The sequence below is a fragment of the Periplaneta americana genome, chromosome 13 (genome assembly GCF_040183065.1).
Source record: "Periplaneta americana isolate PAMFEO1 chromosome 13, P.americana_PAMFEO1_priV1, whole genome shotgun sequence".
Taxonomy (NCBI): Eukaryota; Metazoa; Arthropoda; class Insecta; order Blattodea; family Blattidae; genus Periplaneta; species Periplaneta americana.
In genome coordinates, this window is record NC_091129.1 from 12,060,082 (window position 1) to 12,073,078 (window position 12,997).

General features: G+C 34.0%; 1 protein-coding gene across 6 annotated transcripts in view; it reads left to right on the forward strand.

The window, feature by feature from the left end:
• Window positions 1-9,624, forward strand: part of Ald1 (fructose-bisphosphate aldolase) — a 227,935-nt gene extending 218,311 nt beyond the window's left edge. For 4 of the 6 annotated variants that reach the window (XM_069842918.1, XM_069842920.1, XM_069842922.1 and 1 more), the window contains 3 exons: window positions 1,128-1,205; window positions 5,194-5,332; window positions 8,396-9,624. In XM_069842918.1, the coding sequence (XP_069699019.1) occupies window positions 1,128-1,205; window positions 5,194-5,289 (174 nt within the window). In that variant the 3' untranslated portion in view covers window positions 5,290-5,332; window positions 8,396-9,624. The remainder of the gene's footprint in view (window positions 1-1,127; window positions 1,206-5,193; window positions 5,333-8,395) is intronic. The other 2 variants (XM_069842919.1, XM_069842921.1) reach the window with 1 other exon arrangement.
• The last annotated feature ends 3,373 nt before the right edge of the window (window positions 9,625-12,997 follow it).

Sequence of the window (12,997 nt, forward strand, 5' to 3'; positions counted from 1 at the left end):
AGCTGTAAGCCGCACATGCTTACATAATTAACACGAGTAAGATCGCCATTTAATCAATTATTTATATTCAAATGTTAAAAGTAGTGTACCAAAGATTCAACATGTAGTATAAACACCTAAACTACTGGGTGTTCATTTCAAAGTGTGTCATGATGTCACTGTTGATGAGTCAGCGATTTGAAGCGAGTTTCAGCTTTTATGTCAGAGAAGTTGCGTATTAATCAAGGCATTCAATCTGAACTTGAGAACGTGTACGGTATAACTGGAACGTCGTAGCAACAGATGGCAGTCTGTACGGTCTGTGTGCTACCATAACCTTTTTCGAACTGTTTTTTGTGCGGGCAAGTCATACGCAGGGTATTTGTTATCATCAGTTGTGTACGACAACATTCCACAATACAAATCAAATGCTCCGTGTCCATGTTGACCATCAAAATTAATGTCAACAAATACGTAAGTAATCGTCTTAATCCTCTCCCCATATCTCGATAGTAAGAAAAAAACTCACCTCAGTACATGTTTCGAAACAGTTCACATTCCTGCCATTACCGGCGTTACCGTACGTATCGGTAAGTACTCTTCAGAATGAACGCCATACTTGCCAGGCAACTTCTCTGGCACATAAGTAATACGCCTCTGCGGAAGTGTAGGAAGATTGAATTCTCTAGTCGACCTGGTTGGCAAGTTGGTATAGCACTGGCCTTCTATGCCCACGGTTGCGGGTTCGATCCCGGGCCAGGTCGATGGCATTTAAGTGTGCTTAAATGCGACAGGCTCATGTCAGTAGATTTACTGACATGTAAAAGAACTCCTGCGGGACAAAATTCCGGCACATCCGGCGATGCTGATATAACCTCTGCAGTTGCGAGCGTCGTTAAATAAAACATAACATTTTTTTTTTTAATTCTCTAGGCTCATCGGCTAGCCACATGATGGCATACAGCGAGCCATGACGCACTTTGAACTGAACACCCAGTAGTACAACAAAGAAAAAATAATAAACCCAATTTATTTTTAATCTGCTTGTGATATATTATAATGTGGAAGAAACAGACTTCAGAAAAGCAAGCACTTGCTAAGATCTGAGTGAATTTACAAGAAAGTTTACAAGATATGTTTGTGTGTAGGCGTCGGTGCTGCGAGCATGGGGAGGGAAGCCAGACAACGTGAAGGCTGCACAGGACGAACTCATCAAGAGAGCCAAGGTCAGTGATGATACCAACTCTCCCCTATTTTATTTCCCTCTTTCTCATGTACTCAGCCATAAAACTCCTGTACGAGGTACGTCTTGCCTAATTAACGCATGATGCATAAATAAATATTGCGCTTTGTTCACATAGTGACTGTAAAATACGATCTTATGCTATCTTAAAAATTGTTTTGCTGCCATTCTTAAATAAAACTGTGTTGTATGTTATTGATTACTGGTCCTAGTTCGTTTTTTTTCTTCCCAGTAAGCCATGTTTGTCAGTGTAGTGATACAGTGGTCATAGAAGCTTTCTTCTTGTAATGAAGAAATAATATAATTTTAGTTTTGTTTCCGTCTTCACTTATTTTAATGTTAACCCAGAAGTATATTTGTTAACTCTTAGATTATTGTTAAACAAGTAATCATTTTTAGTCATTATACAGTTTATTGTTCCAATATAGTAACTCGTTTGCGATCTCTAGCTGTCACTGAATGATTATAATATGACATTAAATATGCATATTTATCATACAACTACCATTTGTTGCTGTATTTTAGTGTACCTTTTTAGAAAATGTTTTTTAGTGTATTTATAAATTTCCATTAATTGTTTGTAGAATTTCAACATATATTATGCAATTATGCACAGATATCTTTATGGTCTGAAGATGCCCAAAATGGACGAAAACATTCACAAGTAAAATATTAAGGGGAGAGGATGGTATTTTTTAAAACTTTTTTCCTATTTGGTGTAAAATATTATTTTTTTGTATGTAGAGAGCTCATAGCTGTGGCAACTCAACCAAATAAAAATATTTTGAAAAAAAGATAATTATTTTGGGGCCCAAATTTGAAAAAAATATACCCAATGCAGGATTGTACTAAAAGCGATTTATCTAAACCGTTTTTAAAGATAGATTCAAACAATTTTTTCCAATGTATTTGCAAAAGCATGTTCTACAAACTGTATGTAACAGAATTTTGACATTAGTCCCTACGTTTGTAAAATAAACAATTAAAATTTAATAACAATTTTCTGATTTCCTTTCTTGCAAACAAACGGACGTATTTTTAAAATGAAATCAATTAACAAAATTCTGTTACAGAGAAAAGTTTCCTAATAGTCTAAAGAAAGTGTGATCTAAATTTCATGCATGTATCTTTAATAGTTCAGAAATTATATCCATTTTTGTCTGGCAATGTAGCAAAAAAAATGAAGTTACTGGAAACCGATAAAAGTGGGCGTGTGATTTAAAAATCCATAGCGCAGGAAGTTTAAAAATGACGTCTCAACATCCGATAAGGGCACAAATACTCACAAAATGTTATGCAATGCATTCCATACATATCACAGGGTATTTTAAAGAATTTTTTTTTGATAATTTACTCATTTTTCACCAAAAAATACCATCCTCTCCCCTTAAAATGTGTTAACAAATATACTTCTGGGTTAACATTAAAATAAGTCAAGATGGAAACAAAACTAAAATTTTATTATTTCTTCATTATAATTCGACTTATTTGACAGCTTTATCAAAATTAATTCAAAATTCAAATTTATTCTTGTACTTTTGAAATAGCCTGCGCAGGGGTGTATGCAAGGGGGGAGGTCCCTTTGAATATTTGAAAAAAAAGACATACTTAGATTTTAGTATGTTCTTTTATCCATAATCGTTTCCTTTTTTTAATTTTTCACTGTCAGAGTAACAAAATCTACATCGACATAAGGCATAGTCTTCCTATCCCTCTTTCAGTATAATCCCTGTGCTTGGTGCTGCAGAACGTTCGAATTAAAACAATGCCATCTTTATTATAGAGAGACCAACTGCTTAGTATTGACTTGTAATAAAATTAAACTGACACAATATGAAATATAACTTGTGAAACATATTGAAAAGATTGTTTTGACAGTTCTGCAGTGAAAATGTTAAATATTGTGCATTGTCGATTTTAAACTCATTTTAAGAGCGGTATTCACCCGTTGTTAGAGTTCTGACTTTATTGCGAAACATTCGTTTAATGTTTTGTGCATTTGACAATTGGTATTTTTAATATAAACTTCATATTATTGTTCCCGGTTCTTTGATTATGTCTAAGTGACCGCAAAGCTTAATTTTGCAGTTTTTTAGCAAAAAGTCGGGTAGTAATTCTCGCGAAGTTAGTGAAAATGTCTCATTGCCAAATGTTTTCTTTGGCAACTATGATTATTTATAGATAATGGTTTTGGTAAAGGTGACAATGAAGATGAAGATGAACAGTCTTGTTTTAGTGGTAGTGTGAGATATTGTACATTGCGTCATTGTGTGAACAAAAACTCTATAGCATGTGCATTGAGCTAAACTGATTGAATTTTGTTACAACATTAATCTTCAGTTATCTTCTGTTCTCATTGCTATCAATATTGCTAATACAGTGTAAGAGATACTTTTTCTTTTGCTGCTTTATTGATTGCAATTGTTTTTATTTATATTTCACAAATCCTCTTTAAGTATATATAACTGTAATTATGTATTGCTGTTTTGAACTTATTTTATTATTCCTTCGTAATCTTTGTACATATATTTCAAGCAAAGTTAATTAATTTTACAGTCTTATATTTCTGTCTTTATTATTCAGACCTGCTCATTTATTTTAATTATAAATCAATGTATCTGGCCGTTGTTTACACATTGGTTTTGGTGCAGTTTTGACTTTGTGAGGAATTCATGGTTGAGCATTCATCAAGAATATTTGTTATATACTGTATTGTATTGTATTGTATTGTATTTATTAACATTCCATGGTATTCATACACTGCTTTACAGCTAGAATATGGAACAAGTCAAAAAACTTAATACTATTATAAAGTCTTAATTTATAGTCACAGTCTAGATGAAATATATACAGACGAGATTTACAATATAGTCTACTAGTACAACACACAGTTTTAGTATCAATTTCATGAAGTGTTATTGAATGTCATGAATTCACCTACAGAATAGAAGGCGTGAGAAATTAGGTACTTCTTTAATTTGGCCCTAAATAATCTTACGTTTTGAGTTTCATTTTTTATATCGATAGGGAGGCTATTAAAATTTTTTACTGCCATATAACGCACTCCTTTTTGACAGCACGATAGACTTGCTGATGGAGTATGGAAGTCATTTCTTTGACGTGTATTTATGCTATGAACTGTTGAATTAGTTACAAAGTTTTCACAATTACATACGAGGAAGACTATTAATGAAAAAATATACTGACAAGCCATGGGCATTATTTGTAGTTTTTTTAAAATAGTCCTACAAGATTCCCTAGATTTGGCACCTACTATTATTCTAATTACTTTTTTTTGTAATAGAAATATACTGTTACTATCTGTGGAATTTCCCCAGAATATTATTCCAAAACTCATTACCGAGTGGAAGTATGCAAAGTATATTGTTTTTAAGGTATTGATATTTACCACCTCTTACATAGATCGAATAGCAAAACATGCTGAATTTAGTTTGGGGGTAATTTCTTTAATATAATTTTTTCAATTTAACACATTATCGATTTTTAAGCCAAGAAATTTGATTGTCGTTGTTTCTAATAGGGATCTGTTGTTAATTATTGCGCTAGAAGTTTGCGAGGTATCTTAAGTAGCATGAATGTTTTTAGGCAGCAAATCACGAAACTATTTTTAAGTCTTAGTTTCTAGATTAGCACAGTCCAGGAAGGATTTAGCTAATCGTATCTGGAGAGCCTAGAAATGTAACCCAACTGGTCCCTGTGAAGAGCTCCTAAACAATTGTTCCGTAATTGAAACTGAAGAAATAATCACAGGAATTGAGCAATAAAGACAGAATTATAGTAATAGTAATTACTTACTTTTGAGCACCTTGTAACTTTTATTGCTTGTCATTTGCACAGATTGCATTCTTTTGGCTTGCTGTAGCACTATGCATTTCCTCCGTCTGTACATATAACCTGCATTTATTTACTCTGTTTTGTTGAAAGCATGCCCATTGCTGTGTATCTTGCAGGCAAATGGCTTGGCCTGTAGAGGCAAGTATGTGGCTGGATCCATCAAGAGCGTGTCTTCAGTTGCCTCCAACTATGTTAAAAACCACTCTTACTAGATCAACAGTAGTTTTGTATGACTTTCCTCCTGTAGTTTTCACGGTTTGTAAACTTAGTACTTAATGTGAAAGTAGTCCATAAATCTCAATTGGGTAATTTTATCTTTTATTATTTTTTAAAATAAGTATCCTAAATGCAACCCAGAGAAAATTCCAACACTAATCCCATCCCTCCATGAAAGTGAATCCATTCAAAAATAAAAATTGAATAATACTAAAAACATTTCTGGAAGTTCATTCAGAAAATGATGCTTATTTACTGAGGGTAACATTCACAAAAATGATCAATGAACGGTATATAGATTGTTCTTGTTTAGTCAACTGTCCGAAGACAGGTCTGAACCTCACAAGCGATACCAACAAGACACCAATTATAAGGCAGCTAGGCCAGGAGATAATGGGGTAGGGTGGCCAGTTTCTTTCTCCCTCCGACTAGCTACATATTACACTAATCACACTTCATATGCATACAAACAATTGCTCTTTCTCATCATCATCATCTGCATTATGGTATCGACCATAAGATCCGTTCCACTCCAAATCAAAACTGGTCCCGCCATCTTTTTGTGGGTCTTCCTGGGTTTCTTCTCCCTCGAGGGTCGTGAGTGTATATTGTTCTATAGTCCCGTCGCTCTAATTTCAGGCAGCCAATCGCGTTGCAGGTCCACTACATTTAAACGTGTGCGTCTTGTGATTCGCTGATTCATTTCTTAAGGCTCGATAAATACTTAATATAATCGCCCGCCATTTTAGCTCTTTCGTTGGGGTTCGCAGAAAGCACACGAAGACGTTATTTGCCGCTCAATTATTTGCTGAATTACATTGCGTTTGATTTATTATCATAGGAGCTACGACATGATAATGTTTTACGGTGTGGCAAATAGATTCCTCGTATAGTAGCTCGGGAACGTAAGAACAAAAATGGCGAATGATACTACCTACCTAGACTTTATAAGGACTTCACTTTCTAAGACGTAAGCAAAGAGGCGGAGTCATGCCGGAAATAACAGCGTCGGGACTATAGTAATTGACGTTTCTGGCCTGCGTTGTATATCCTCCCGCCAATTGTTTTGATGTCTTCTTATTACATCAATAATATTATGCATTTTTAATTCGGATCTAATGTCTTCATTTCTCTTTTTATCAAGTAGTGTATAGCCAGCCACAAACCTCAAAAATTTCATTTCAACAGCCTCAATTCTTCTCTCGTATTTCTTCCTTAAAACCCAGTTCTCACATCCATACAGTAAAGCTGGTAAAGCCATCACTTTGTAAAACTTTAGTAATGTTTCTTTCCGAACTTTCCTACCTAAAGTTCGACGTATTGTTCCACAAAAATAATTAAAAGCATTTAACTTATCTATTTCTCGACTATTGTTATAAGTGACGTTGCAGCCTAGATATTTGAATGTATTCACTTGTTCTATGGTTTTATTGTTTAGTACAAGTTTTGTTCTGATTGAAAAAGATCCTAAGAATGCCATTATTTTTGTTTTATCTGTGGAGATAATCATATTATATTTACTGGCAACTTCATTTATTCTGCTATTTGCAGATCATTTCCATTACGGCTGACAATTACTTGATCGTCTGCAAATTAAAGTGCTGTAAAATTTACATTGTCACTATTAAAATGTATTGTTCTTTCTCGGACGCATAACGTCAAGTGAGATGTACTGCCTGATAATACATGGTTGTACATATCTGCCAGAATCTCAGAGGCATGGATTTTTTTTCATTTAGCTTTCATAGTAGCTGAGATATAAAAAAATGAATTTCACTAAATTTTTGCAGGCCGATGTTATGGTGTACCTCCCCCTCTTAATACACATAAAAACTGTACTTCTTAATGACGTCACTGCAGCCAGGATGGGTGTCGCACTATTTGTTGTTGCTGTAATAAAATTCAACTACAGTTTCGTATGAAATATTCTTCCATTAATTTTATTCATTCTTTGTTTATTATATTTGCAACACATCGAATTTCTGACTGAGATTTTGGAATTGTTGTGAGTGTCCACACCTGTGGAGTAACGGTCAGCGTGTCTGGCCACGAAACCAGGTGACCCGGGTTTGATTCCCGGTCAGGGCAAGTTACCTGGTTGAGGTTTTTTCCGGGGTTTTCCCTCAACCAATATGAGCAAATACTGGGTAACTTTCGGTGCTGGACTCTGGATTCATTTCACCGGCATTATCACCTTCATCACATTCAGACGCTAAATAACCTGAGATGTTGATAAAACGTCGTAAAATAACCTACTCAAATTTAAAAAAATTGTTGTGAGTTTTCACTTAGTCCAAATTCTTATAGCATTAAGTATGTGAATTTAAACTTCATTAGTTCCTTAAAATATTCATTTTATTGAAAAAGTATTGCTATCTTTGTGATGACAATTGATCAGTATGGTACTAGAATACTGGTACACACAGTTACATTTTCATAACAGTTTCAGAATTACTTGTTGGATTTATGGACTACATGTTCTTACTAAATTAATGCCTATATACATTGTTATTGCATTCAATTTTTGTTGAAGTGTAACTTGAGTTGCAAAAGGTTTAAATATGATCTTGACTTTATTCTTTTATCTTCCTACCCTTCTTCTCCTTTGCTTCATCCATTTTTTGCTTCCCTTTCTCTTTGTTTAATTGTTTATTTACTACGGTATCTACGTACATTCCTTATATCTTTCCTTCTACTGTAGTAATTGGTAATTTATTTTGTCACAAGTATCGGAATATATATACACTCAATACTTTTCTAATCACTATCAATATTTCTTCTTTTTCATCCTCAATTTCTTAAGTATACCTTCTGACTAGAGGATCTAATGAGCAATTTATATTACATATTTTAATTATAATTCATATCATTGCAGTTTAAGAACATCAGTTACATGCTAACACAAATGGAGAATTATTTCATGTACCATGTGCAAAAAATGAATTTTATTTTACATGTTCTTTAATGGATTAATATTTGTGAATATTTTCCAAAATATTTTATTTCTGTGACAAAACATTAAATATGTAAGCAAGAATATCAATTTGAGTTAATATGTTAACAGTAGTGAATGGTAAAATTAAGTATACATTATATTTTCAGGCTAATGGACTAGCTGCTGTAGGCAAATATCAGGCAGGCAGCGTACAAGGAGCAGCTGCTGACAAAGGATTGTTCATCAAAGATCACAACTACTAAAAGCCTGGCCTAGAGCTCTAGTCTAACAACACGAAAATCCTCTCAGCATCACCAGGAATTTACCACCAAGACAAGTTAAACTGGCTTCATATCCGTGATGTACATGCACGACACCGAAATTGAAACTGCAACGGGTTTAAAGATACGAACAGCAACAGTAAAGTTGAATAATTTTATCAACTGTAACAGTAAACAAGACAGATATAGAGTATAAAGGAAGGGAGTAAACGACTCAGTTTGAATTTTAAGTTTTGAATTCATACATATATATATAAAATGATTTCCAAACTGCGGTCTTACTTAATCGTTGGTACATTTTCCTTAACCACAGTTCCCAGATCTGTGGATATTTTTCAAAACATTTAACATTTGTTAATCGAATAAAAATCAAATGAATCAAAACCTGCTCTCTCGGCTTGAATTTGTGAGATGCTTTAAGACATTTTCAGCTCTGAATTTAAATGGTATTATTCACCTCAGGAAAACTCAATTTCGCTTCCTTACATTTGGCATAAAGCAGGAATTGTGGAAGCCTTGTACTATCAAAGTCGTATGTCAAATGCATCATGACTTCATGTATCAATGATTGCATAGTCGAGCCACAGTTTAGGAAATTCACATTTTGGAAGTGAGAATAAAAAAAAAAATGCAACATTCAAGAAAACCTTTTTTTTTTCTTTTAGAAGATTATAATTAAGTAATGAAATCAATGTTGAAGTAAGTCCAGTTTTAGCTTAAATGTAGTCGCGTCGGTCTTAAACCAAGCGATTCTACAAGTTGTGATTTGCTGTTGTGATCAATTAAGATAAGAAAAAAACATTAGTGAGACGTATATTGTAATTAATATAAAACAAATGTAACTAGATTCCAGATCTGTAATTCACTTTTTTCCTTCTTGTTGTTTAACTGTTAAAAATGAAGAATGGGAAACAGAAATGCAGGATCTTAAAAAAATTATTATATGTGTGTGTATATATATTTCTTCATTTAGTGTTTTCTGTACGTACCCCCACTCAATGCTTAATCAACTAATGATACAAATTAAATGTATAAATCAGATTATATCCATGTAAAGTCACCAATTGTAAACGCCGTGTGGAGGAAGTAATAAAACCATCATTATCAACACCAAAGACATGTGAAGATTTAATTATTTATTCTTTTTAATCTAAATCCACATTGAGGAAAGTTGTTGTTGTTTTCTAATGCCAGGCGTTTGACAATAAAGTCATTTGATCTCTTGCACTCCAATATTTTTCAAAGACTATTACACTCTTACTACGTCATACTACTTTTGACCAATGAAACCGTACGAAAAGACGTATTTCAACCAATCATGGCTGCTTATCGCACAATTTTATCGCGTCCCTAGCATTTGTTTAATTTTATCGCGTCCCTAGCATTTGTTTAATTTTATCGCGTCCCTAGCATTTGTTTCTTTGTTTGCCAACATTTGAAACTGCGCTGGTCTGGACGTCAAAAAAAAATATATATATATATATATATATATATATATATATATATATATATATTTATTACAAACCACTCCAGTCTATGCACAGCAGTTTCAAATATGACTCACATTGGCATTCAAGAACAAGAATTAATAAAAATCACTGATCATACCTATTTATCTTCTGAAATCCGATTTACATATAAATGAAGAGCACCATTCGGAGAATACACCATGTAGGCCTAAATCAACGAGTTCCACTTCTATTACGCACACGTCCAATATAACATCAACTGAACCACCAACCACATTCAAATTTGAAAATTGTACATTCAATAATTATTCCTTTTAAAATTATTCATGTTTATTTTTTTATGTCATCGTCGTTAATTAAAACTTTTCTAACACTTGTGTATATTAGTTAGGTTATGTTATAGCTTCTGCTATATGATATTATGGATAGTCACGTATCAGAGATTAAGATTTATTGAAAATCATCTGTCAAGTGACGTTGATTACTGGGATTCGGATAATTGAAGTGGAATGTTGCATTTTAATAAAAATGAAACTGAATCAACAAAGCCTTCTTGACTAGTAACATTGCCATCGTGTATAATAGATCGAGAAATTCTCGACGAGAAGGCATTGCTCACTACTGCCATCTAGCATGCATCTAGCGTAATATTTGTAATGTTGTATTTTCGTAAGTCAATTAATATTTTATTGTATTGGAGTACTTCATTACTTCTAATCTTTATATACTTTCTTCTAATCGTGTAATAGTCAATTAAATCCCACTCGAGTTTTGATTTTCTCTAGATAAATCAAAACGTCTAGTGAGATTACTGTTGATAATATCATGATCAGCCACTGAAGCACAGATTTTGAGGTGTTCCGAATCCATTTCTTGGTTTGAGTTGCACAATGGGCAGTTAGGGGACTGATATATTCCAATTCTTGCAGGTGTTTGGCCAAACAATCACGGCCTGTTGCCAATCTAAATGCAGCTACAGACGATTTTCGTGGTAAATCGGGAATTAACTGTGGATTATGATGCAGAGAGTTCCATTTTTTCCCTTGGGATTGTGTTATCAAATTTTGTTTGTTGAAGTCTAAGTATGTAGATTTAATAAATCTTTTCACAGAGTAATACGTAGATTTAGTAACAGGTCTGTAAGTAGCAGTGCTGCCCTTCTTTGCTAAAGCGTCCACATTCTCGTTTCCCAGGATTCCACAATGGGTTGGTATCCATTGGAATACAATTCTTTTATTGAGTGATATTAATTGAGAGAGCATTTTAGTTATTTCTGCTGTTTGAGATGAAGGTGTGTGTTTAGAGACTGTTGATAGAATAGCTGCTTTGGAGTCTGACAATATAACTGCATTCTTAAATTTATTGATGTGGCAGAGAAGATTCCTGAGACTTTCACTTATTGCAACGATTTCTCCATCAAAACTTGTTGTTCCATATCCAAGAGATCTATAAAGTGAGAAGAGACAGCACGTAACACCTGCACCGGCACCTTGTTCCCTGGAGATCAAGGATCCATCGGTGTATAAATGAAGCCAGTTTTGTGGAGGGTACCTAAGGAAAGTAGGTTTCATCCTAGCTATATGTAATTCTTAAAACAAAGGTAAGTATATATCAGTCTTCTTATTAGATAAGAGTGCGGAAATTTTAATAGATATTATTTGTTATAATTATGTTCAATATTTATTTAGCTGTGAAATAATATTAAATCTTTAGATGACAGGTACTCCTTGCCTTATATAGAATGTGTTTCGGAAAAAATTCCGAAGATGAAATTGCTTAAATTAAATTAGAATTATGTTTAAGTTAAAATTATGATAATTCGTGCAAGGCTTTTTTTTTCCTTTAGCGAAGGTGTTCGAAAGTTTGAAACAGGAGATTTCGAATACTTGTGAACTGAGCTCGCACAACTAGCAGCCTGGGTGTCATAAACAGCAATAATCGACAAACAGCTGTGGTATAAATAAGTGAGGGAACAAGAAAAACTTGTGAAAGCTACAGTCCGCATTTCACGAGAAGATCTGAGCAAGGAACGCAAGTTTTCCCCCCACTATCATAACCTATCCCCAACACAGAACTGGCAGGCCATTAACTGAGCTTTGTTTGTACCAGCCGACCAATGACACCACTCCCATCCACCTGCTCCTTCAAGAACACTGAGTTACTGGCTTACTGTCTCCTCTTACCCCGCAAGGACCATACTCCCCTAGCAGGGATCCTCTCGTGAAATTTGGACAGTAAATCTAACAACGTACTGTACAGTAATTTGAATGCAGTAATGTATTTAATACTGTAATTAAAAACAATAAAATACAAAATAAATGAGCGTGTATTTTGAATGTGTAATTTGTTAGCGTTAAAGCAACAAAGAACGTTTTGTCTTTCTAATTACAATTTAGTTAACTTTTATTGTGTTTTTTTGTCGAATGTTGGCAACAGTTATTTTAAAATTAAACTGATGTCGCGGTTATTATAGATCGTATGTATGTATGTATGTATGTATGTATGTATGTATGTATGTATGTATGTATGTATGTATGTATGTATTTATTTACACTGCAAGTGGGCAAGCACCCTGTGGCAGTGGTATATACAATATAAACAATACTTACTTACAAATGGCTTTTACGGAACACGAAGGTTCATTGCCACCCTCACATAAGCCCGCCATCAGTCCCTAACCTGTGCAAGATTAATCCAGTCTCTATCATCATATCCCACCTCCCTCAAATCCATTTTAATATTATCCTCCCACCTACGTCTCGGCCTCCCCAAAGGTCTTTTTCCCTCCGGTCTCCCAACTAACACTCTATATGGATTTCTGGATTCGCCCATACGTGCTACATGCCCTGCCCATCTCAAACGTCTGGATTTAATGTTCCTAATTATGTCAGGTGAAGAATACAATGCGTGCAGTTCTGCGTACAATATAAACAATACACAATAAAATGATAAGCAATACACAATAAAATTTACAATACACAATACAATTTTACAATACATATACAGTTTTATACACAAT